The following is a 25,849-nucleotide window of genomic DNA, read 5'->3' as shown; positions in this document are numbered from 1 at the left end:
TGTGAAACAATAAATTGTCTATAAAATGTTATTAACGTGACCTGGAACACTGACAATGCATGGTATAGAGCAGATTTTATATGGGAAAAGATTCCGTGTAACTTGTCATGTATTTGTGGAAACCTCTGCTTAGTCTGGGTAAGTAGGCAAATAAGCAGTTCTACTCAAGGATTAAAACTATCTTTGTATGCTTAAGGGAGAGCTGTCAATCACTGAGTAGCACCGCCCACTTGGCCCAGAATGAACAGAGGTGTACATAAATAAGTCACCTTATCCTGAGTCTTTTTCCAAAACTATATATCAATCTGCTCAGTTCTTCCTGCTCTTGAACCTGATTCCTAGAGAATGCACTGCATTTACAATGTGATACAATTCTCTTTTAGCTGACAACTACTGAACTAAATATTACATGTTCCACAAAAAACAATCCCCCTGTTCTAAATAAATGGGCCACCTGTGCAGGCCTGTTTTATAGCGTTGGTTACAGATCAGGCTTAATGTTCAGTAAAGATGTTCTATAAGGTATGAAAGTAGTGGGTTGGATATCTGTCATGTTGAACATGCATTTCAGTCTTATGGCATCAAGTTATTGAGCATGAGGAGATGAGCAGATATATTGTTTTGTGGAAAAAGATTCAGTATAACTTGTCATTCATTAATGTCAATCTCTGCTGATTCGGGACTAAGTAGTCAAGTGAACAGTCCTACGCAGTGATTGACAAATGTCATATAGATGTGCTTATGGAGAGCTGTCAGTCACTGAGTAGCATCACCCACTTGACTACTAAGCATAAATTGTATAGAATGACAAGTAATACTTAATCTTTTCCCATAAGGGTGCGTTCACACGTACAGGATCTGCAGGCGCAGATTTGAATCTGCAGCAGATTTGATGGCCCAGAGTTACTTTGCATTGAATCTGCAACTTCAAATCTGTTGCCGATCCTGTACGTGTAAACGCACCCTATAACTATCTATAAATCTCATGAGGCCTGCAGATCAGACTGCTTGCTCAATGAAACAGGTCATGTACCCAGACTGACCAGTAGATGTGGTAATGCAGGTATTTTTCTTCTCTTTGGTATAATATAGAATGCAGGCAGTTTCTGGAGGATTCACTTGATGCAGAACATTCATCTCCACACACACTGAAGAGGGATCGGGCAAGTGATTCTGATCTGAACTACATGCCCCCTGAGGTACTGGATGAAATGATTTTCACAAAGGTGAGTTCTAACAGATGTTTGTGCCAGAAGGACAATATTCTTAGGGTATGTTTACACTGAGTAAAACAGGCGGAATTCCGCAGCGGAACTTTCTACCACAGAATCCCACCTGTCTCAGTGTGTCGTCTATGGGAGAGCATGCGATTGTTGGCAGACGCCACTCTCCGCTCAAAGAAGTGACATGTTACTTCTTCGAGCAGAGAGCAGCGGCAGTGGAGGAGCGTGCACCCTCTCATTCAACCAAATTGGGACACTGAGAACTGCAGGATTCCGCCGTATTTGCTCAGTGTCAACATACCCTTTATAGGGTATTGATGTATACAAAAAAGACAACAGGCGTGCAAAGCACTGGAATAAATATGGTGTTTGTTTTGGCATAGTGTAAAAAGCGGCATTTTGGCCACACAAAGCTGTTTGAGGAGTTTTCTGGGCAAAGTATACTGATCAGTTATCCATAGGACAGCTTATCAGTTGCTGATCGTCATGACCCCGCGTATCAGTTGTTCTGCACTTGCACTATAAAATGAAAGCGACCTGAAGCAATTGGATCTGATCATTATGTAATGGCCTGATGTTGTTGCTGGTCTTAGCTGCAGTTCCATTGAACAGAACCTGCAGATAGGTGTTACCACTGCTACACATTAAATGGAACCAGCTGTTTCTGGCTACGTGCACTGTGTAGAACAGCTGATCAGAGGGGGTGCCGCCTGTTGGCACACCGCTAATCAGTGACTAAAGGCCGTATTACATGGTCCAATGTGCCGGGGAAGCGAGCGCCAACCTGTCAGCTGAGCGCTCATTTCCTGCTTGCTGCACTGTGCTATTATATGCACAGACAGTAAGGAGCAGCAGGAAGGGCTGTCCGAACGACCCTTAGGTTGTTCTGGCAGCCCATTGAAATCAGTGGTGGTCTGCTGCCGCTACTCCTAGTACACAGCAGACTGATTGATTCATTGAATTCTTTCAACATGTTGAAAAATCTGTGTCAGCTGACATTGTGCATGTCGGCTGATCATTGTCTTACAACGTATGCTATTACTCTGAACGATAATTGTCCTAAACGGTCCATAATCATCCAAGTAAGGCCGATAATTGTTAGTTGTAATAGGGCCTTTTTATGCTATCTTGAGGATAGTTTATCAGTCTGTTTTGCCTGAAAACTAATTCATGGCTAACGGTGTAAATACAGTGAATTAAAAGGAGAAGTCCGGCCAAAATTTATTTTTTATATGTTATTTCTTATGGAAAGTTATACAATTTTCTAATGTACATTAATTATGGGAAATGCTCATATACTGCTATTTCCCTTAATTTAGTGTATCAGGAAGTGTTAGAATTCTCTCAGAACCAGTGACGTCACGACGAATGGTGTAATTCCTATGGAGTGTCCAGCAGGGGGCGCACTATATATAGAAGTCAATGGTACTCATTGACTTCTATATATAGTGCGCCCCCTGCTGGACACTCCATTGGAATTATAATGGATGTGTGTATGTAATGTAATGTTATGCACTGTACTTTGCGATTGAATACATTTATGGAATACTTTGGGGAGCAAGTGTCCTTGCTCCCCAAAGTATCCCATAAATGTATTCAATAAATACATTTGCAGGGCACCGAGCAGGGAGGGAGAGAAGTGCCATCTACCTCCCCCCTCCCTGCTCGGTGCTGGGAACATATAAAAAGTACCTGTGCTATCTTATCGCCGCCCGCGCCGCCGCTCATAGAAGTGCTGCCCGCGCCGCCGCCACTCACAGAAGTGCCACCTCCTCCTCGAAACACTATGGCCCCGTTGACTCTCCGCTGCCCGCGCCGCTGACTCCCTGCCGCCACTCACACTATCCGGCCGGCCACCGTTCTCTGCTCCTGCAGGCCGGCCGCGTCAGCCCTCACCCACCCCGGCCTGGGACACCAGGAAGCACCAGGAGCACCGTGCTCCCGGACGTTGGTTGAGGGCTCACTTCTATGAGCGGTGGCGTGGGCGGCGATAAGATAGCACAGGTACTACTCCTCCATTATCTGCAGATAATGGGGGAGTAGTACTTTGTATATGTTCCCAGCACCGAGCAGGGAGGGGGAAGGTAGATGGCACTTCTCTCCCTCCCTGCTCGGTGCCCTGCAAATGTATTTATTGAATACATTTATGGGATACTTTGGGGAGCAAGGATACTTGCTCCCCAAAGTATTCCATAAATGTATTCAATCGCAAAGTACAGTGCATAACATTACATACACACATCCATTGTAATTCCAATGGAGTGTCCAGCAGGGGCGCACTATATATAGAAGTCAATGGTACTCATTGACTTCTATATATAGATCGCCCCCTGCTGGACACTCCATAGGAATTACACCATTCGTCGTGACGTCACTGGTTCTGAGAGAATTCTAACACTTCCTAAAACACTAAATTAAGGGAAACAGCAGTATGTGAGCATTTCCCATAATTAATGTACATTAGAAAATTGTATAACTTTCCATAAGTAATAACATAAAAAATAAATTTTGGCCGGACTTCTCCTTTAATGGAGAACTCTGGGAAAAAATGATTTGGAAGTCGTCCGGTGAGAATGTGGTAAACAAGCTTTACTAACCTCTCGCCATGCCCCTGAAGCGTCACTTCAGAGGCTCTGGGACCCCCGCCGGAACTCATTTTCTCATGAGTTGCAATGTTGTCACCTGACTTGAGTGCCTGCTTAGCCAATCAGTGACTGGAGCTGTGTCCCCCTGCAGTCACTGACTGGCTGAGGGGGACAATTTATCATGACATTGCTACAGAAGCAGATCCAGGAGCCTGGCGGGGGTCACGGAGCGGTAAGGCAATGCTGTGGAGGCATGGGAAGAGATACAGTCATGGACGAACGTGTTGACACCTCTGAATTTTTTTCCAGGAAATGAAGTATTCCTCCCAGAAAATTATTGCAATTGCACATGTTTTGTTATACACATGTTTATTTCCTTTGTGTGTATTGGAACAACACAAAAAAGCAGTGGGAAAAAAAGGCAAATTTGACATAATTTCACGCAAAACTCCAAAAATCGTCCGGACAAAATTATTGGCACCTTTTAAAAAATTAGGGTAAATAACTTACTTTCAAGCATGTGATGCTCATTTAAGCCCACCTGTGGTAAGTAACTGGTGTGCGAAATTTAAAAATCACACCTGAATCCAGATAAAAAGGGAGAGAAGTTGACTCAATCTTTGTGTGTGTGCGCCGCACTGAGAACAGAAAGAGGAAAAGAGAACTGCCTGAGGACTGGAGAACCAAAATTGTGGAAACATATCAACAATCTCAATGTTAAGAGTCCATCTCCAGAGATCCTGATGTTCCTTTGTCCATGGTGCACAACATAATCAAGAAGTTTACAACCCATGGCACTGTAGCTAATATCCCTGGACAGAGGAGAAAAATTGATAAAAGGTTTCAACGCAGGATAGTCTGGATGGTGGATAAGCAGCCCTAATCAAGTTCCAAAGAAATTCAAGCTGTCCTGCAGGCGCAGGGTGCATCAGTGTCAGCTCCAACTATCCGTTGCCATTTGAATTAAATTAAACGCTATGGCAGGAGACCCAGGAGGACCCCACTGCTGACACAGAGACATAAAAATCTAGACTGCAATTTGCAAAAATGTTTGTAAGTAAGCCTGAATCCTTCTGGGAAAACATCTTGTGGACAGACGAGACCCAAGATAGAGCTCTTTGGTAAAGCACATCATTCTACGATTTATCGAAAATGGAATGAGGCCTACAAAGAACAGAACACTGTTCCTACAGTCAAATATGGTGGAGGTTCAAAGATGTTTCGGAGTTGTTTTGCTGCCTCTGAAACTGGGTGTCTTGACTATGTGCAAGGCATCATGAAATCTGGATTTTGGGTCAGTGTAGGGCTCGGTGTCAGAAAGCTGGGTTTGTGTCCTAGGTCATGGGTCTTCCAGCAGGACAATGACCCCAAACATACTTCAAAAAGCACCCAGAAATGGATGGAAACAAAGCACTGGAGTTCTTACGTGGCCAGCAATGAGTCCAGATCTAAATCCCATTGAACACCTGTGGAGAGATCTTAAAATTACTGTTGGGAGAAGGCATCCTTCAAATATGAGAGACTTTGAGTAGTTTGCAAAAGAAGAGTGGTGCAAAATTCCAGCTGAGAGGTGTAAGAAGCTTGTTGATGGTTATAGGAAGCAATTGATTTCAGTTATTTTTTTCAAAGGGTGTGCAATCAAATATTAAGTTGAAGATGCCAATAATTTAGTGCCAATAATTGTCTCATTTGCCTTTTTTTTTCCTGTGTTTTTTTGTGTGTTCCAATACACACAAAGGAAATAAACACGTGTACAACAAAACATGTGTAATTGCAATAATTTTCTGGGAAAAAATTCAGGGGTGCCAAAACTTTCGGCCATGACTGTAAGTAGAATTGGTTTATGTTCCCCCCATGCCTCCTTTAAAAGATGTTTTTACCGGACTTTTCCTTAAATATTTAGGTATTCACATTGTCATAAATGATGTTACAACAGTAAAGTGGTATTATGACTCTAATAAAGCTCACTATGAAGGCCAAATGTGATATGGGTGGATAACTGCTTATTGTTAGCTTGAACTACTTCTAAGTACATTATAGCAAAACAAGACAACTTTCAAAAGGAAAAAAAAGGCATACTCCTGCAGATCCCACAGTGACATCACCCAGTCCTCCCACTGCACCAAGCAATATAAAAATGTATATGGATGAATAACCCCTTTTAGAAGATCTTGTTATAACAAAGAGGCAGAAAATGAGAAACACTCTTCAGGGAGGCATATAGGGAGTACTACTCTAATTTACAGAACACTAAAGCAGTATTAACCTTACAGTGGAAAAAATCTTCTGGGAAAGATTTTCCATTTAAAGTATTAAAAAAGGAGAGTTTAGACAGCGTGATATCATCTCCTAATGTCTAGGTCCTCAACCTCTCTGAAGTTTGTGAGGCCCACTCTGCGACCACTACCGTCTCCTCCCCTTGCCTAAAGTCCTCCAACATCAAAGTAGCTGTTCTTTAATTTACATGTTCTTTTAAGTTTTACCTATAAGAAACAAAAGAAAATGTGTTCTGTATATACTGTATGTAAGTGTTTAATAATACGGGAGTATATAGCTTACTTCCTATCTCCCGTAGGCAGGGATTACAACAATGCTTCTTACAGAAGGATGAGTACAGGGTGAGATCACTTCCTGCTCTGTGGTGTTGCTTTTTTTTTTTTTTTTTTGCGAGAATGGAAACTATTATTATTTTATTTATTATAGAGAATGACAGAGCAGTCCAGATTAGTAAGCGCACAGTCAGAAGTAGAGCGCCTTGAAAGCAGAAAGATATTACACTGTACAGACCTGAACAGCATCATAGTGTAACGGAGTGACTGCAGGGTGATCCTTTTACTACAGAGCTGTTTGTGTACATGCTTAAAGGCTTTGTGGAGCTAATGTCTGGCATGTGTCTGCATATATGAATGCCAAGACACATACTGGGATCATCATTTTTTTTAAGTGACTTTGTAAACATGTTGTGTTGGAAAGAAAAAAAACCCCACCAGTCTCTTCATAAGCGCTAATGCAAACTTGGTGTAAGACTACAACATGATTCAAGAGTTTACGCGCTTCTTGTCTCATAAAGACAATTCCTGTTCATATGCCCTAGTAGGGTATATGGACATCAGAGGGGTCGCCCATGAGGATCCCCTTCTATGATGCAGAATAAAGAGTTACTCCGTATGAGCAGACTTATTCCCCGTCTTACATTGCCAGTCATTCATCTAAACCATGTCATACTAGATAAAATGCCAGGCTGGCCACAAATTTCCCCACCAAGCCGGCGGGTGGAATGGCTTCATTTACACTTTCATTAGCTGTCAGCCAACGTCTGTCTGTCTCTCTCTCTCTTCTATCCCAACTTCCCCAAACACGTGATCATTTGGCATGGTTGAACATTCATGTATTCTGATGGGCGAGGGGTAATCTTCTTTTTGACTATAGGACAGACTTTTGATTGTTTGGTAATGATTATGCAGGTTATTACTTTCAGGTTATATCATTTTTTTAGTCATAGAAGACTAATTTGTGCCTTGTCTACTTCCAGCTTGAAGACGAACAGTCTATGAGCAATGCTGCCAGCTCTGGCTCAGAGGACACTTCATCCCTAGAAAGGAACTCTTCCCATGGAAGTGATATTTCCCTTCCCCGTGCCTTAACTGAGAGAAAGTACAGAGACTTGGACAGCAGCACCTTGGCTGCATCTGGAAATATCATGGCATCTGGGAAGACTGGAACAGAAGGAAAGGAGAAGGACAACATGCCAGGAGTATCTCCACACACTGTGCAATCCAGGAGCACAGTTCGCTCTCTATCACCTTCCAGAAGACATAGCTGGGAGCCTGGGAAACACAAAGGCAATAACGCTGATATCAGCCACAGGAGGTAGGATAATATTACGCTTTTAACTGATGGGTGCAAGCGCATGAGTAAGCTGCGGTCATGGATGGATCATGGATGGGATCAGAGTCCTAAGGAAATCTTTCACGTTGTATTCTAAATCAGCAGACTTGGCCAACCTTTATCTACCATGTATGGTGACAGGAAGTACAAAGCAGTAGGCAGCAATGTACGCCTTTTGTGGCATAAGTATTGGTTTATATGTATGTTACGTTACATTAGCAGCTTTTTGTGTAGTTAGCACAAAGCTGGTCTAAGAGAGTGATATGCAGTATCTCCTTGGGAAGATCACCAAGCTAACAGTCTTATAGGCTATGCAATGCCTGCTAGGAAATAGTATGCAACGTAGCTCTCCTCCAGAGGGAAAGGAAATGGCTCTCTAGTGCCACCTCATGATACACAGGCTCTGTCAATTGTGCAAATGTCATGCTCATTCATAGGCAAAAAATGTTTTTTTAGAAAAAGTATAGTTCAACTTTTTAAATGTTTTGCCTTTTTTTCAAATTGTAATTTAACCTCTAGGTGGTGCTGTTCTGTTATGGCTTTTTACATGGGAAACTACACTGCATGGCTCATAAGTAGGTTCTATGGGGATTTCACATATTTATTTCATAATAACATTGATTTCCTTTCTCTAAGTTGCAGTTTGGAGGGTCTCGCTGGTATTGAAAGCAAAACAAGGGAGTCCTCTTCTGCTGCAAGCAGGCTGTGTGGTTCACCATTCAGGGGAGAGGATCGAGGGTCATTAACTTCATTGACAGAGGAGGAACGAGTGCCTGATCTGGGGACTGACAGAGTTTCCAAACATAAGGTACGTTATTTTCCACCTTCTTATTTGTAATAAGTGATATTAACATTTGTTTGCATTAAGTACTTTTGCCATAACAATTTTTGCAGGACATTGTCTTTGGCTTTTGGTATGTACTCTATATAGAGTTATAAAAAAGAAGCTAATCTATAGTACCTTTTCTTCTAGATTGACGAGCGGTCATCAGGCAACGTGGTCAGCTCTGGCTCAGAGGACACTTCTTCTCTAGAAAGGAACTCTTCCCATGGAAGTGATGTCTCTCTTTCTCGTACTTTAATTGAGAGAAAGGACAGTAACCCATTGACTGCTTCTGGGGAGAGAGAAAATGACAAGACCGGGTTATCAGAGAATGAAGGAGAGGAGATGGACAGCATAACAGAGGTGTCCCCACATGCGCTTCGCTCCAGGAGCACCATCCGCTCTTTGTCTCCTTTTAGAAGACATAGCTGGGAACCTGGGAAGCATAAAAGCAATAATGCTGAAATCAACCGCAGAAGGTAAGAGTCATGGTCAGTCAGCTGTTCTCTCACTGCTTCTAAATGTTTTATGTTGTTTTTTGGTTCCCGCCAGCATTGTTAGAGGAATAATGGGCACTACTGCAATGATATTGAAAATATTTTTTTTTTCCAGGTGTATGACTTGTTTGTTGAGTATTGTTGAGTGCAAGTTAATATAAGCAAAAAATGTTAAAATGAGTGTTCCAGCTAAAAGCATTTATCATCTAACTTAATAGGTGGTTAACGCTAGATCCAGCCAGTGTAGCCTCCCCCCAATCATCAGAAAGGCGATCTTCCTTGCCTGTCACTTTAAGACCATGTGGCACCATCCAAAGACCTGAGGCACCGAAGAAAAGAGCCATGGGTAGTTGGCTATCTTCACTATCATAGCATAGAACAGCAAGCCATGTTCACTAATGCTTCTGGATTTAGGCTCCTTCTAGCTGTGTTCTTTAGTTTAGGGGACTGAAATACCATTTTCTGGCAGTTATTGGGGGTCCTGACAATGAGGCCCCATTGATTTAGCATTGGTCACCTTTCCAGTAGATCAGTAACAATTGTCTTTAACTGGAATACCCATTTAAACCATATGTCCGTACAGACCAAAAGAGGTGAGAAATATCTGATCTCTTATTTAAGTCTATATAAAAAAAAATAAGCAACTTTAAACAGCAGTCTATTGTATGGACATGTTTCTTAAGAATGATCATAGCCTAGGAGGAATAGTTGTCTTCCTGGAATGGGTGAAGGATTCACATCCTGATATATTATTTCTAGATCAGATGGCATAGTGTGTAGTGTAATACCTTACAGATGACCCTACATTATGTTGTAATGACTCTTCTGTAATCTGTAATTTGGCACAATTACGTGTATCCAGGATTTCCATGTTCTCTAGCAGCTTAGTGCTCAGATGTGTGCTGTCTGTTGCTGGGTTTAGCTGTGTTAACAGTGAGCTTCTGATACTAATGCAGTCCATGATTGCCCCAATGCCAGCTAATGTATGACAGGCAGGACCTGATGACGTCTACCGCCAGTGGACTTATGTAGTATACAGCATTGCTTTGATGAAATTGAAGACTGTCCTGGAGCATTGTAGCAGCGCGGTGCTGCACTACTGTGAGAGTATGTGTATCTGTACATGGGTGCAAATGGGGGCAACCAGCAAGTCTCTCTAATTTCACTGTCTCTAATTCTGCCTTCTCCTGTCCCATGATTTCATCCATTCTCTTCTGACCAGTGCTGATCCATCTCAACGATTCATTTTCAGTTCATTGCGAGTTCTGGGGGATGTTATAAAGAAGCCAGCTACTCATAGAAGAAGGTATCAAAAATAACAATCCATCTCTTTATGTATATACCTCTACTAACACTGGTAATGCAACCAAAGGCAGCCATAACAATAATGGGAATCACTCTTGCTCTATTATCATTTTACCTCTTCAAATTAAAGCAGAGAAACCCCAAACCAGACGCACTGACCTATTGCCTATATATACCAAACAGTGTGCGGGTGCCATGCTCGCCAGCCTAGTATAAGACACGTGTCTATATATTGTATCATTCACTCTATGAAGAGAACCATTTAATACCTAATGTTAGGAAACACTTGTCAGTTCTCTAGCATGGATGTTATTGTCTACATAGGTGAATCTCTAAAGTTTTTCCATTGATTATTTTTCTGTCCACCAATAGACTTGTTTCCTGTGTTACCATTATATATATATATATATATATATATATATATATATATATATATATATATATATATTTTCATTCATATTCTATTAACAATCACATTTCACCCTCTCTTTATGGTTGCTCCTCTCAGCATGAGCTGGTGTCCCGCAGATGCACAATTCACTTCTATAGGTGGTGACTTTAATAATAGAAGGTATAGTATTTCTGATACGGCAGGGGTACTACACACCAGGGTGCCTTGTGCTTTATCTTTGCTCAGGCCGAAAGCTATTGCTAAAAGTTGCTGTAGTATCTTAGTAGAGCATCTTAATAGTTTGCATAGTAGAGGCAGTATCCTTTGGATGGCTTTAGAGTATTTTACCGGGCATAGAGCTGCCTCTATTTTGCCATTAGGTGTTTGCCATTAGGTGTTTGGTATGCTGTCCGCAAGGTTTGTAACTTATTCCGCTACTTTGGCCTGTCCTGCTTGTGGCAGTGTGTGTGCTTCATTGGCAGATGGAGTATATTAACAGAGTATGAAACCTAATACGTTGCCTAGCTTTGCATTGCATTGTGTGTGACATGTTTGCTGTGTTCTTGACCACTTACATGCGGTATATTCATTGACTTTGTTGTATGCAAAAATGTCCTTCCTACATAAGGGCTCAAAAGGTCCTTTTGCTTAATGTCTATGGGGGAGATTTATCAAAGGGTGTAAAATGTTGACTGGTGCAAACTGCCCACAGCAACCAATCACAGCTCAACTTTAGGCAGTGCTGAAAGGAAAGCTGAGCTGTGATTGGTTGCTGTGGGCAGTTTGCACCAGTCTAAATTTTACACCCTTTGATAAATCTCCCCCTATATCTTTTATATATTTCCTGCTAAATGTCTGTTATTCCTTGTCATATTGACTGTTGACTGTCTAGTGAATTTATCTGTTCTCTGTTTGCTTAGTTACAGCTTGGAAGGCCTTGCTGAGAAGAACGCACCTGCCGCCCATGACTCCACTTTTGTCACAAAAAAGCAGACCGGAGTGCTGTACAAAAGAGAGGATCATGGGTCCTTGACTTCTTTGACAGAAGAAGAACAAGAGCCAGATCAGAGGATTGGCAGAACTTCCCATCATGTGGTATGCAATAAGGCCCAAAATATGTGGACACTTACATTGCTTGTTTAATATCCTATTTCATACCTAGGGACATTGAGTTTCCCACATTTTTGCCGGTGATGCCTTTTTTTGGTAGAATCTGGATATGATTACACATTTATCATTGGTGCGGTGGAGCACTTAATGGCCTTGCAAAAATATAGTGTTGCACTATAACCAATGTTGGATCATGACTTTGCTCTGTTCTGTCTTGACAAGTTCTTTTTAAGTCCTTGGCAAACCCATTGTGCATAATCTTCATTCTGTACACGAGTAGCAAAGGATCTTCTCTAAACTGTTGCTGGAATGACTATATGTGCCGCAGCAATAAGGTTCCTCCTCCACACTACTCAGAATCTTGGCCCAAACCACGAAAACCACCCATTATAGCTCCTTTTAAAGAAAATACCTTGGTACTACATAACCAGTCAAGCACGGGTTAGTGTTTTCGACTGCAACATAGTGAAGTGAAATTCATCACTTTAGTGAAGGCATTTCCAACCCTTCATAGTCCATTGGCATTGTTCTTTCTGGTTGATGTTTGACATTGATCAGCCTTATTCTTGGATACTTAGCCATTAAATCACAGTCCACAAAGCTTTTCACAAACTGTTCCTATCCAGACACTGTTTCCAGAAGCTGCTTTTCCAGCTGTTGTGGGTCCAGTTTTGTGCAGTTATATGCGCTGTGGCAAATCTGTTCTTGCCCCGAGATGTTTCCATTTCAGAATAACAACAAGGGTTTAAGCATAAAAATAGGCATGAAAAATACAAAAGAAAAAGCTCAATAAAATGTGTTCTCCACATGGCTTTCTTGGCCCTCTTGTGGCACTCGCTGTCTGCATTCCTTTATTGAGAAGGAAGTTCATACTTGGCTTTTTGCTGTGATTTTTCTTCTGCTGAAAATGAGGAGACACCAGTTACCTAATCCTTAGTGTACATTTTATTACAGTATTTCTAGTTAGCATTTTGATGTTTAGGTCATACAGTAGATAGTTGTTGTATTGATGTTTGTGTTTTACTATTGGTTTTAACCTATAGTAGAAATATAAATGGAGCATGACTAGAGCCCCTTATCACTGTCCTTAAATTCTATGCACTTCTGATGTTAAGTTTCCATACAGAAATAAGCAGTGGCATTACTTTGGATGTAAGTTGCACTGTCTATATGGTACTGATCCTGAACCACAGGTGGTTAATATTACATTTTAGCGTCCACACTTCTGCTCTGCAGGATGGTTGGCAGATACACCCCATGTGAACTGCTCAGTAGACTGCTAAAACTTGCTGTTGGAAAGCTCAGATGAGACCCCCACCAATCGGGAAAATGAGCCTGGAGGAGCGTGCAGTAGCACCATCCCCATCTCACAGTGATCTCCATCTAAGTGGCACCATTATAAGTCCTGCCACCAGGGAAGTGAAGCACAATACCATCCATTTTTCTCCTCTTATTCTCCTAATTGGACTCAGATCGATCAAAACTTAAAATGTCTGTGACACATCAAAAGTTTTTCTTAATGCAAGGTATGCTTAAAAACTAAGCTCAGGCTTCCTGTTCTGTCTGGGGAGATAGAGGAGGCTGCTGGAAAATGATCTGTACAGCATTGCAGCGAAAGGTGACACCAGTGTATAGCAAAGTCAGTAGGAGCTCTGAAGGTCACACAGCATGCTTACAGCAGTGTCTTATACAATAGGGTCTACAGATGTTCATTGTGTCTGTCTGGCTTGCTGTAAAGCAGATCACTAAATGCTGTTAAAACAAAACTAAGGCAAGATGGCTGCCCTTTAATAATGTACACAAGACAAAAAACAAACAAACGAACAGTAAGTCAGAAAATAGAAACAGATTGTTTTTGTAACTGGATCTAACATCTAAGTAATACATTCCCCTTAAACATTTTGTTGTATATTAAAGAAAATCTGTAGGCTCCCCTGACAATTTACTACCACCCCCCCCCCCCCACCCCCCGCAAAAAAAAAGGGCAGTTCACCATTGTGTTGCCATGGTCATTCCATGTGCAGTTCCAGGGTCTAAATAGTGTCTGGTGCCATCCATGTTGTCATTGTTAGATCCCAAATATTAGGTCAATATAGGCTTAATATTCTTTCTGCATGTGTATGTTTATGCCAGAATGAAGTTAATGACTTTTTTCTGTGTATTTGTAGGTGTGCGAAGGAACAGAAGATCATGACTTGATTTACTCTGGATCACTTGGTTCTTCTCGTCTGTCAAAGTCAGTGTCGCTGTCGGCAATTGCGAATCCACTTATGGAGGGTGAGCATTTCTACCACTGTCAATTCCTCACACTTAACATACATCCTATTTCAGTCGGCCACATGTCTCCCTGGCATGTATCTACACATAAGATTATTGGTGTGATTGACACAAGTCCAATGTGAAGTACCAAGGGAAGTAGCAGCTCTGGATAAATGAACAGCTTTTTGCTCTTTGCTCTAGTTCAAGGACTTTCTCCACGATTCATTTAGGACTGACCAATTCTCTTCTTCTCTATAAATATTACTAGACAAACCCCTAATGATCCATTACCAGTGCGGGTTATGCCTGATAATTTGCCATCCTCCGGCCTCTAACATGAAATGTATGCATCCATTCTTAGGCATACAATGCATGCTTGTTTATCACAACCATGGTTAATTTCCCATTTCGACCATTGTGTTTTATTCCGCATTCTGTTCTCTTCGCTAACAAAGTTACTGTTGTCCCAGGATTCTTTAAATAGACCCATAGACTACAGATGAACACAAAGCAATATAGTTGACCCCCCCCCAAAAAAAAATAAATAAATAAATAAATAAAAAATAAATAAATAGCTATATATGCAGGTACTGCTGCTCCATTCAACTTTATATGCCTGGAGAAGATACCATAGAGTTGAATGAAGTGTCAGCATGTGCTGCACCATTTAAAAAAGGCAGCACAGAACCCATATTCTTGTGATCAGTGGGGGTCTCAGAGGTTGGACCCCTACTTGTCAGACACTCTACACCTCTGCTGCAGATAGGTTTTCTCACTCAGCAACCTATTTAAAAGGATTTTTGCTGTGGTAGTTCCATTTTGTCAGGTTTGTTTTTTGATAGTGATCATGGGGTATCCAACTGTTGGGATCTAGAGCATTTAGCTTCACTCGCTGACTTGTTGCAGGATAGGGTTCTATAATTTTTTTATCAAACCCATCTCCTGCAGTGAGATGGTTGGAGAAGCTGCACACTTATCAGCTGGTTTGCTGATTTGTGGAGGTCCCCAACTAATCAAAACTTTTGACATAACTATGTGACAAGTCAAAAGATTTTTTTAAAGTGACAGAAATGCTCTGCAGTGTACACTGAATTTAATGACCTGTCCGTGTAATACAGAAGCATACTTGTAGCTTTTCTGTTTTGGCCAGTTAGGGTCCTGAACAATTCCCTCTATTAACATTAGATTTTTGCAATCCAAACAAACCCTGGGACACCTCTCTATTTTCATTGGCACCACAGTAAGATAACGTAGGTTGGTGCTATCTGTCACATTTCATATTCCTCAGACCGCACCTCTGCTTCTGCCGCCCATTCTTTGTTTTTCTTGCTTAGTTTGAATGTGCATGCTCTAACATCTGCTGTTAACCCACTTCTCAGTCCAGGGTCGGATACAACCAAAGAGGCGAATATCCTTCTCCTTCAGCATCTCTCCGCTTATACCTAAGTCTAAACATGTCTTTTCTATTGGCACCTCGTCCAGTGAGGACGAGTCAGATAGTAAGTAAATGCTTCCGCTGGCGTGCTCTGTGTTTCCTTCGCCTTTCCAACCACTGCGGTGCATTATCTGTGTGCTTTGCTCGCTCATTTATAAACAGTTGTGCTATTTAAACTCGCCTTTCAGCTCACACTGGGTGGTCCTCCAATTCCAGGGTCCTCTATGTTCTAGATTTTATTTATTTTTTTTTTTTTTTACATTATCGCATGTTAATGATGGTGGGATAGTACAGCCCTCCACCCCGGTCTCATGTAAATATACTTTTAGTAGGGGAAAACTCTTTTTGTTCCAAAAGAAATAGTCTGTTATTACGAGTTCTCCTGTATGGTGAAGGTGTCTGCTTGAATACTGTATTTCCCCTACCTGGACCTCTGAGTGAGTGTGACTTGGGAGATCGAATATTGGTGTCTGGGCTGCAATTTCTTTCCATGTTAAATGTCTTTTATTGATTTGGGTATTTTTAATTGTTTTCTATTATGTAATGCATTAATGTATTTTTATTTTTTTTTTATTTTACTTTGTAGGCTCTAATTTTTATATCCCCATATACCCCCTGTTCATCAGTGCACCAGCACAAAAAGCCCTAAAGTTCCAATCCAATGTCTCATATAGTAACCCGCTTCAAAGTTCATCAGATAATAGATTTTATAAACTAAGTTATTGATTTGCTGCTTAATTTTTTATGCTATTTTACATCTCTTGCAGGCTCACGACCCTTAAATATTGGCAGCAGTTCTTTGGCACATAGGTAAATTGTTTTGTGTTTTTTTGTTTATTTACTGTGTCTGCATGGCTATATGTTGGTTGTTTTTTTTTTTCTTCCATAACAAAACTCTTGTCTGTATTTTACCTGTCTATAGGAATTTTTTATATCTTTTTTTTTTTCCTTCCCCTTATCCACTGCCGTTACTGAAGCTTTTAGCTAAAAGTTCTTACTTCCTTTTTTTTTTTTTTTCAATTGGGCCTACAGTCTGAAGAAAGCATTCATTCTGCATTTGAAACAATCTGAGGCATAAAGTTTTGAATACCCTTTGTTGTGTGCATGGAGGCTATTTGGAAAAGTCTCTCTCTCTCTCTCTCTCTCTCTCTCTCTCTCTCTCTATCTATCTATATATATATATATATATATATATATATATATATATATATATATATATATATATATATATATATAATTATTTTGTCATTTTTTTCTTCATCCTTCCAGAAATCTTTAAAAAATAAAAATCCTTTTGAATGCCACCAATCTCTAAATTTAGTAAATTTACAGTTTTTAGATAGTTACAAAAACTGATTATTTCTAGTCATTGCCTTACCCAACTTTTTCACACCTCTACTTCCACCCTGTAAGCATTGTACAATGTGAAGAAACCTTGCACAAGTGGCAGATTATTTCTTCACTCTTCCTAGGACATTTTCAGCACATTCTTATGAATGGTTGAAACTATTTAGTAGAGGTTTAGGTTATCGCTAACTAACCATTGTGTGTTTTTAATTTTAATTTTGAATAACTTTTTTTTAAATACTTTTTTGCTTTGGATATTTGTTAAGCAGAGTCCCCCTATGTATTACAGCTGCCAAAATACTAAATACTGTTTCTCAACACCCCTTCTAGCATATCCGAGGAATGTAACCAGTTACCACCAAGCCCTTCTCAGAAGGACCTAGAGGGCAAAGGTGTGACTAAAGTAAGCCGCACGTTTAGCTACATCAAGAATAAAATGTCCAGTGGTAAAAAAACAAAGGTGAGTAATTCTAGCATGGGGGGTAAATTGTCATATTGCATTTATAGATATATTGACTAGTTGTGTTTTAGGTGCATCGGAATTGCTCCGATTTTTACCTTTGTGCAGATAAAATCCTCAGCAGAATGCAGTACAATGGCAAGTGGTCAGAGCAGAAACAAGGGTCACAGTGCTCCAGGTGGCGTTGTCTTGAAGTGATCACTCAAGGTCTTAGCAGTCGGGCCCTCATCCATCACAACTTCTGATATGTCACTATGTTTAAGTTCACTTTAAATACTGATAAGAAAAAAATCTTTTAGATGGCACTTCTGTGTCTAAGGTGGTGCTCGCAGTAAGAAAAGAATCACACAGTATTATAAAAGTTCATTCTCGGCACTCACCATCATGCTTCATAATTTTTATTGTAGAAAAACCCCATCAAAAAAATATACAACGGCAAAAGGACGTTTCGGCAAAATGTCCTGTTGCCATTGTATATTTTTTTGATGGACTTTTTTGTACAATAAAAGTTATGAAGCATGATGGTGAGTGCTGAGAATGAACTTTTATAACACTTTAAATACTAACGCTGCAAAACATTACAGACATTTTTTGTGTAACCCCCTTGTGGCTGTTTTGTCTGCGTTGTGCAGAGCCATGATACCTGCACCCATAAATGTCTATGATGCCCTAAAAAAATAAAACAGAAGCAATCCTTGCTTCTAGGGGAGAATAGAGTATCCTACATCTATTACCAGTAGATAGATTGCTCATTGATCCATAGTACAAAGCTGCAGGGACTCACTGTACAGCCTGTTTCTCAGCCTATAGTTATGTGCATAAAGCCTTAGCTTGGTGCTAAGAAATCCAGCCTGTAGCTGTGTGTTCCTTGAACTGTGTGTACCCTTTGTAGTGTCCACTTATTGACATGACCATGGCAGTAGTATTCTGTTTGTTTGCTTTATTAATCTGCAGGAGCATACATTGTGTACCACTAATATTATTGCACGAGGAGTATTCCAAGGCACACCTCCCACACATCTACAAACATGGAAGTCTGTTGAGTACGGACATGTTGTATTTGTTTTATCTAGCCGCAGATGGCAGTGATGCAAGCTAAGCCAGTTCTCTTTTTTGTTCCTCTCCGACACTACAAGTAGCCTTCTCTTCACTGTAAAGTCTGAAAACAAACATTCTTACAGAAGATGAAGCTGTTCTAGTGTATGTCTGATAGAGAGTCCGAGACACGAGGGAGGTGGCATACGCTGTTAAGTATAAAGCAACCACTGTTTATCCTTTCTGAAAACAAGCGGAACAAGAAAAAGAAAATGCCTGAAGGTTTATTTTTTCCTGTAGCTTTATTAATCTACAATGACAGGAAGTGACAGATGAGCTTTGCAAGTCTGTGCCTAGGCATGCCGCACCATGTCAGCTGTAGCCTCCTCTGTTCTGAATCTGTATACCTGTAAGTATTAGACAGGTACTCTGCATCTCTCGCTTCAGAAATGAATGGAGCTGTGAGATGCTTGGCTCACTGAGGCGTATTCAGTAATACAATCACAGCACTTAACAGGTGTGAATACATTGAAAAGATGGGCGTTCAGGTTACCATCACCACTTTTAGCGACACTAACAAAGCAGCCTGTAACAAAAGGTTGGTGTAACTTGCAAGTAAGACGGTGTGAGAAATACGTATATAAACTGGAACCATCAGACTTAAAGGAGAAGTCCAATAAAGATTTTTAAGAAAGTATTGTATTGCCCCCCAAAATTTATACAAATGACCAATATACACTTATTATGGGAAATGCTTATAAAGTCACCATGTTATCCAGGAAGTGAAGCCTTGATGCAGTAGTAAGTGCAGGGAAAAAGGCTCTTTATGTGCATTTCCTGTAATAAGTGTATATTGGTGATTTGTATAACTTTTAGGAGGCAATACAATACTTAAAAAAAAGATTTTCCCCAGACTTCTCCTTTAAAGGGGGACTCCAGAGAAAAAAAAGATATTTCAACTAATCTATTACCATAAACTTGTAAATAACTTAAATGTAAAAAAACAAAAAAACAAACTCAAGTCTTCCAGTACTTATCAATTGCTGTATGTTCTGCAGGAAGTGGTGTATTCTTTCCAGTCTGACACGGTGCTCTCTGTTGCCACCTCTGTCCGTGACAGGAACTGTCTAAAGCAGTAGCAAACCCCCGTAGAAAGCCTCTCATACTCTGTATAAAATATCAGTATAACTTGAATTTAAGGCATTTTTCTTCCGGAGTTCCCCTTTAAGATCTCCTATTTCTAAGAAGGTGTTTGTTATCCGCAGATATTTAACTTTTTTTTTCCTTTGCAACTGTTTGATTTACCCCAATATTTAAATTTTTTAAGGAAAAATAATTTCAGAAAGGGGGACAAAATATTGAAAGTAATTTATAATCTAGCAAAAGTTTACTAAGAAAAACCATTGTGCTCTACCATTGCCTGTCTACCTGATCTTCGTTGTAGACACAGCAATAAGGGGCTACATTTCTGCATCCTATTCTGAGGCAGAGCATTGTGAGCCTATATATTTTTCACACACACCAGCAATGAGAGAACCCATGTAGCCATACCTCTTGGCAGAATATCCATTTCGGTAAGAAATCATTAGGTCTACAGTAAAGCAGAAGATATTACCATAGTTGTGGGTTATTAAAAAGCAGAAGTTTTTTTTTCCACTTCCTTCCTTGCTGTGTCTTGCCTTTAGATGATTACAGAAAAACATCAGTCCGTCGTTATGTCCATGGGCTGTAGTTTATACCCACCTTCTGTATATGTGGAATCTAGTCCGGGGGCAGGATGTCGTGGTGTAAATTTGATTTGCCACAGATTAGAATAAGATATGTAGGATCATGGTATGGCGAGGTAAGGGCAGATTTCTCTACTCTGGTCTTGTCCTCATGCTGTATGAGGTTTTGTATGAAGACTGATGCGGTCATTTTACTTTTATTAATCTATGTAATGTATGGTTGTTATATTTGTCTTGTGTATTGTTTTCGGCACTTGTAACATAATGCCAGGGGTGCCCCTTTGGAAATCTGTTACTGCACTGTAACAAGGAAGCACACACTGTATTGTGGATTTGGTGATTTGCCACTGAGCAATCAGACTTTCGTTGATCGGGGATTGCTTGTGTTACAGTTGTGAGTTTTTAAAATGTTTGAGGAGTTGTAGAAGTTTAGTATAAATGTCAATGGGCTTGTTCCCCCATCTTGTCTAGAGATATAATAAACTCCATACATATTTAGTTTCCATAAGTAATTGACATTACCCGATCATATTCTTCAATGCAGTATAAAATATGAATACTGTGCATCATTTCTGCCTATTGCCCTTGTTCTTACAGTACTTTGACTGTCCATATAATTGTAGGTTTTTCTGTGCATGCGATTCTACAATCACCTGTGATGCTAAAGGTCTGGTTATTTGTGGGGACTCTGTGATGAAGACATTCTAGCTGGGATTTTTCTCTTTAATATTGGGTTCCAATCCTGAATATACCACAAGGTTGTGAACTGCAGAGCCTATGAAGAAAGATTGATGCATGCTGTATTCTTATCACTCTCAGGCTAGGTTCATGTTTTTCCTTTATTTTGCCTTTATTTTACTGTGTGTGTGATCCTAGCCTTATGGTGTTTTTTTCTCTCTAAGGCCAGTTTCACACATACAGGATCCGCAGCAAATTTGATGCTGTGTTCAGTTATTTAAATCAAATGTGCTGTGGATCCGCACCATCAAATCCGCTGCAATACAGTATACAGTATACTCCAGACCTATCATGAAAACTCTGTCAGATTGTGTTGGTGCTAGCTCTATCATATGGTATTGTGCATCTATGATTGCCCTCTACAGAAGCTTTCTCATATCTTTATAATGTACTGTACACTATATATATCTTTACATGTGCACATCTTTTCTGCTAGTTTCCTGCCAGTCAGCTTTTGTTTGTTAGCACATTAGGCATTTTTTTTAATATATCTATCTTAATTTTTACTGTTCCACAGGAAAAGGATAAGGCAAAAGATAAAGAAAAGGAGCCCAGTGAGAAAAGCAAAGAGAAGCACAAAAGCAATGGACATGTATTTGTCTCCGCAGCAATGATGGATACCCTAACATGCAAAAGCTGCGACAAACATTTTACCAAAAAGCCTGGCTATGTGTGTCAAGGTAAGTCTCTAGATGTCTGTACCTCTCGCACTTGTCTTTCAGAACTTGTTTTGAAGGAAATGGTTTCACAACATGTTCACAAGCAGACGTTTCCCTTTTACTGTTAGATGCGGACAGCTGGCCAGTCCATTGTGTCTTTATAGTGGGGGGTCACTATGTAGGCATTTTATAGTGCAGCCCAGTAACTAATAATCTATGGGGAGAAGGTTTACAGCGTCTATGATTTTTGTTCCCTCTCTTTTTCGGAATCTGTTAGCTGTCAGTGGTTGACACTGTCTTGCTTTGGTCAGGGCCGCTTTTCAGTTTGGTTCTAGTACTTTTCACATCTGAGCATTAGTCTCAGCAGACTGCTACTACAGTGTATCTATGTAGGGAAAATATATCAGCTTGGTACCTCATTGACCAGACCTGATACAAGTGGCGGTTCATACTGTAGGTGTATACAGTGCATGTATGTTTATGTATATATGGATGTTTGTTCACTGCGCTCATCCTCAGTGTGACTAGTGATTCATGCTCTGATGTTCAGTAACAGTCTGTACAGATACACACCAGCAGGAAGACTGGTTTGGTCAGAATTATGTAACTGGTCCTGTGATGCAGAGATAGAAGCGGTGGCTTTCGTTTATATCTTTTTGTTATGATGTGAATTTAAAGGACCACTCCGGCACAGATTTAAAAAAAAAAACAAAAAACAACTGAAGCTCCAGTTGGTGTCTTCATTTTTTCTTCTCTTCCTGGTTTGGGCTTTCCCATGATGCACTTTGTTTACTCCGATGTCTAACTGACTCTGTAAAACTGTTAGATGGCTTACAGTCATCTGACAAAGGGAGGCTGGCCTAACAGGGCTTAGACCCGCCTCCCTCTTGATGATGTCATTGTAACAAAATGGCACAGAAATGCTTGGGGTCAACAGTCATTAGGTAAGTATGAGTTTACTTCACTTCCTGGTGGGGGGTTGAGGGGGGAAAACATAGGGAAGGGGGGAAGATACATGATTGAAGCATATTACAAAATTATATAACTTTGTAATGTGTTTCAATTACTGGGAAAAAGCTTTTAACCCGAGTTGTCCTTTAATGTTACCAGACTAATAAAAAAAAAGATTCCAACAAAGAGGTGATTAAAAAGGTGATTGTCCTAAAAAACAACTTTTAGACTGGCAGCCCCGTGCCCAACGGCCAGGGCTTAGAATGACTATTCATTAGGCTGGCACAACCTCTCTGTCCCTCCTCCCCGCTCTCCTCATCATTAGGAATGCTCCAGGCAAATTGTCTCCTATTCCTTAGCTGTGTGAATACTAAACATGGGCTGGATCGTTAAGGCACCTGTGCAATGTTCAGACAGGAGAAAATGTTCCAGTGTAGCATTCCTAATGATGAAGAGGGTGGGGAGGAGGGAAAGTTGCAAAGTTAGGGCACAGATACTCCAAGCCACTGCCGTTGGGCATGGGGCTGCAATTTTAAAAGTTGTTTTTAGGACAATAACTGCATCACCTGCCGAACGGACCCCAGGACAGATCTTGGATTAAATATGCAAAAGAACACTGCAGAGACACCATCACATGTCTCAACGTCAGTGAACTAGCCAGACCTTCCTCCGGGAAGGAACATCCAAGCCAAGGCATGTCTCCAATCAAGGAAACCACCCAAGCAAGGTATAAACAGACAGCTGTTTCGGAGTATTTGCCCCTCATCAGTGTGGAGTAGGAATCTGGCTAGTGGGAGCAATGACTAGTAAGTGCATGCAAAAGGATGCTGGTTGACCTCAGGGAGATCAACCAAAACACAGCAGAGATTAAAAGCAGCTATGCGAAGCTACAAGCGGTTTGGGCGGGTCAGATTGTGGGTACACTGTCACTTTAATGTCCGGTAGCCTTATACATTTTTAGCACAAAGAAAAAGTGATAAAAGCAGTGGCTTCCCTGGCGCAGTCCGTCTGGACCAGGAGTCTGATGTCTGGATCACTGAGTTTCCTCAATGTTACCGGACACTGACTCCATGTTCTGGTAAAAAGTAGTTCTTTATTTGCATTCAGCTACGTGTTTCGAGACTCCTGGTCCAGACTAACTGCGCCAGGGAAGCCACCGCTTTTATCACTTTTTCTTTATGCTAATCTTGCTGACTGAACTCCTGGCTGAGTTACCGGAAGGTGGCGGGCTGCAATCTTACTGCAATTTCAAGCTCTAAATAGTGTTGTCCTTAATTTAGCACGACCACATCAGGTGAGTGTGCATACTGTGTACTTGTGTTTGTGGCTTCCTCAGAGTTAATTTTCCTGCACATGCAGCACTTATTGCTTTTTTCTTTCATATATTCTTATACATTTTTAGTTAGTTCACAAATGATCCCATATTTTACCGCTCAGTCGTTGTTTGGTTCCTCTACATCCAAGTCAAATGCTTTAGAGACTGTTTGCCTAGTCCAGTGCTTCTTTGACTATAAGGAGCACCGGAGGTGTTGATGATGCGGGGGGAGTTTTGTCAATATGCTGTAAAGGCCATTGTCTGACTGCACTAGTTTTTGGTTAAGCAAGAAAACTGGATGATTGTAAGCAGGTTGTTCCACCATTAAAGGGAATCTGTCAGTGCTCAGACCTGATCTGATGTGCTGACAGTGTGCAGTACTTGGTAGTACACTATTGAGCAGGTCACCAGGTCACAGTATTAATTCTCCTTCTGTAATGAAGAGTCTGGAGTTGTGGTGTAGTGCTTGTGCCATTCATTGCCATGCCTCACCACTCTTTCCCTCTCCTACATTTGTATGAATATTCTCTGCTTCCCGCTCACGCCACCATCCTGATTCACGCATGCACAGCTGATGTTGGAGGCTATTCACCTCCATCATTTATATAAGACAGTGCTTGAGCAGTCCAGGAAGATGGTCAAGCAGGCTGGAGGTCTATGTTTGCTGTAATTTAATAGGAGCGTATATTTGTATCTATATATGTAAGCTAAACAGTCTGATATATTTCACTCAATATTCAGCAGCACAGTGTCCAGACAGGAGAATGTTTTGTGCTGCTGAAGTATTTAGCTCAGTACATTGTTCAGCCTTCATACAATTTTCAGCTCAGACGTGAAAATTATATGATCTATAGTATAGCAATATTCCTTACACATCCTTCTCACATTCCAGCCAGGAGAAAAAAATCTTATGACAGGCATTGTATATGAAAGGGGTTCTCTACCTTGTTAGAAGGTGCCTTAACATTGTATACAAATCCTCTGTAATCTCTGGGGAAACCTAGCACTGTCCAATGCAGCGCCACTACATAAAGAATAAAGCATTACACAGTGCTTATTTAAAAAAAAAGGGCTGCCTGTGTACTATAGGACATGAAAGGTCCTCCAGGGAGAGAGACGCTGTTGGTAACCAGGGACGTAACTACCACCATAGCAGCCATAGCAGCTGCTTTGGGGTCCACTGCATCAGGGGGCCCTGCTGCCTGCTTCTGCAATGTGTTTGCCCCTTAAACTGTCATCATTTCCAGTATTAGGTGGCCAAGCAGGTCTCCTAGTTTCTGCAAATATCCTTTTAAGGGTAGCTTCACACGCACCGGATCCGCAGCGGATTTCACACTGCGAGTTTGCTGCGGATCCTGGTAGTGTGAAGTGAATGGGTCACATACCTGCAGCGGAATTTTCATTCCACTGCCAGTATGTGACCCGGCCCCTTGAAATCCCCCGCATTGCCGCCACCCCCGGCCTGGAGCATACATTACCTGCTTGGCGCCGTGGCTGTGTGAGGCTCCCGGCTCCCTACCAGCCAAGCAGTGCGCGGCAGCACTGATTGGCTGATGGGGGACTGACTGGAGCCGGGAGCCTCTCACACAGCTGCGTCGCCAAGCAGGCGGGCGGTTAAAGGGGCCAGCTTACATATCCGCAGTGGAATGAATATTCCGCTTTGCATATGTAACCCCCATAGACCTTCACACTACATGGATCCGCAGCGGATTTCGCTGCAAACTTACAGCGTGAAATCCACTGTGGATCCGGTACGTGTGAAGGCACCCTTACAGTAAGCACTCCTGACGAGCCCTTGCAGTTATAACTAGACTTGGCGGCTTAGTGGTCAGTCGGGATGGGGGGCCCCAATCAAGTTTGCTGTAGGGCCCAGCCATTTCTAGTTACGCCCCTGTTGGTAACCATTCTACATTGTGGCCAACAGATGAGAAAAGCTGGCTATAGCAGTGGTGACCTGTGTGAGCATTGCAGGATTTATTTGGGAAGTGATCTCTCAGGAGGGTGTCCACACCACATATCCTGTCGTGTGAGAATCTCTCTTTAGTAACTGTTTATATCTTACATTAGATTAGTCAGAGAATGTGGTGAAATTGATGTTTTA

General features: G+C 41.2%; 1 protein-coding gene across 1 annotated transcript in view; it reads left to right on the top strand.

The window, feature by feature from the left end:
- The window catches only part of AKAP13 (A-kinase anchoring protein 13), a 150,338-nt gene that overhangs the window by 100,600 nt on the left and 23,889 nt on the right, over positions 1-25,849 (top strand). Inside the window, exons 10-21 of the mRNA XM_069984889.1 lie at positions 1,093-1,226; positions 7,341-7,678; positions 8,333-8,504; positions 8,670-8,998; positions 10,269-10,322; positions 10,830-10,892; positions 11,633-11,807; positions 13,991-14,099; positions 15,461-15,580; positions 16,284-16,326; positions 17,194-17,323; positions 21,341-21,503. Coding sequence (XP_069840990.1) covers positions 1,093-1,226; positions 7,341-7,678; positions 8,333-8,504; positions 8,670-8,998; positions 10,269-10,322; positions 10,830-10,892; positions 11,633-11,807; positions 13,991-14,099; positions 15,461-15,580; positions 16,284-16,326; positions 17,194-17,323; positions 21,341-21,503 — 1,830 coding nt within the window. The remainder of the gene's footprint in view (positions 1-1,092; positions 1,227-7,340; positions 7,679-8,332; positions 8,505-8,669; positions 8,999-10,268; positions 10,323-10,829; positions 10,893-11,632; positions 11,808-13,990; positions 14,100-15,460; positions 15,581-16,283; positions 16,327-17,193; positions 17,324-21,340; positions 21,504-25,849) is intronic.

The sequence above is a fragment of the Dendropsophus ebraccatus genome, chromosome 1 (assembly GCF_027789765.1).
Source record: "Dendropsophus ebraccatus isolate aDenEbr1 chromosome 1, aDenEbr1.pat, whole genome shotgun sequence".
Classification (NCBI taxonomy): domain Eukaryota; kingdom Metazoa; phylum Chordata; class Amphibia; order Anura; family Hylidae; genus Dendropsophus; species Dendropsophus ebraccatus.
This window is presented reverse-complemented; position numbering and strand designations above follow the sequence as displayed.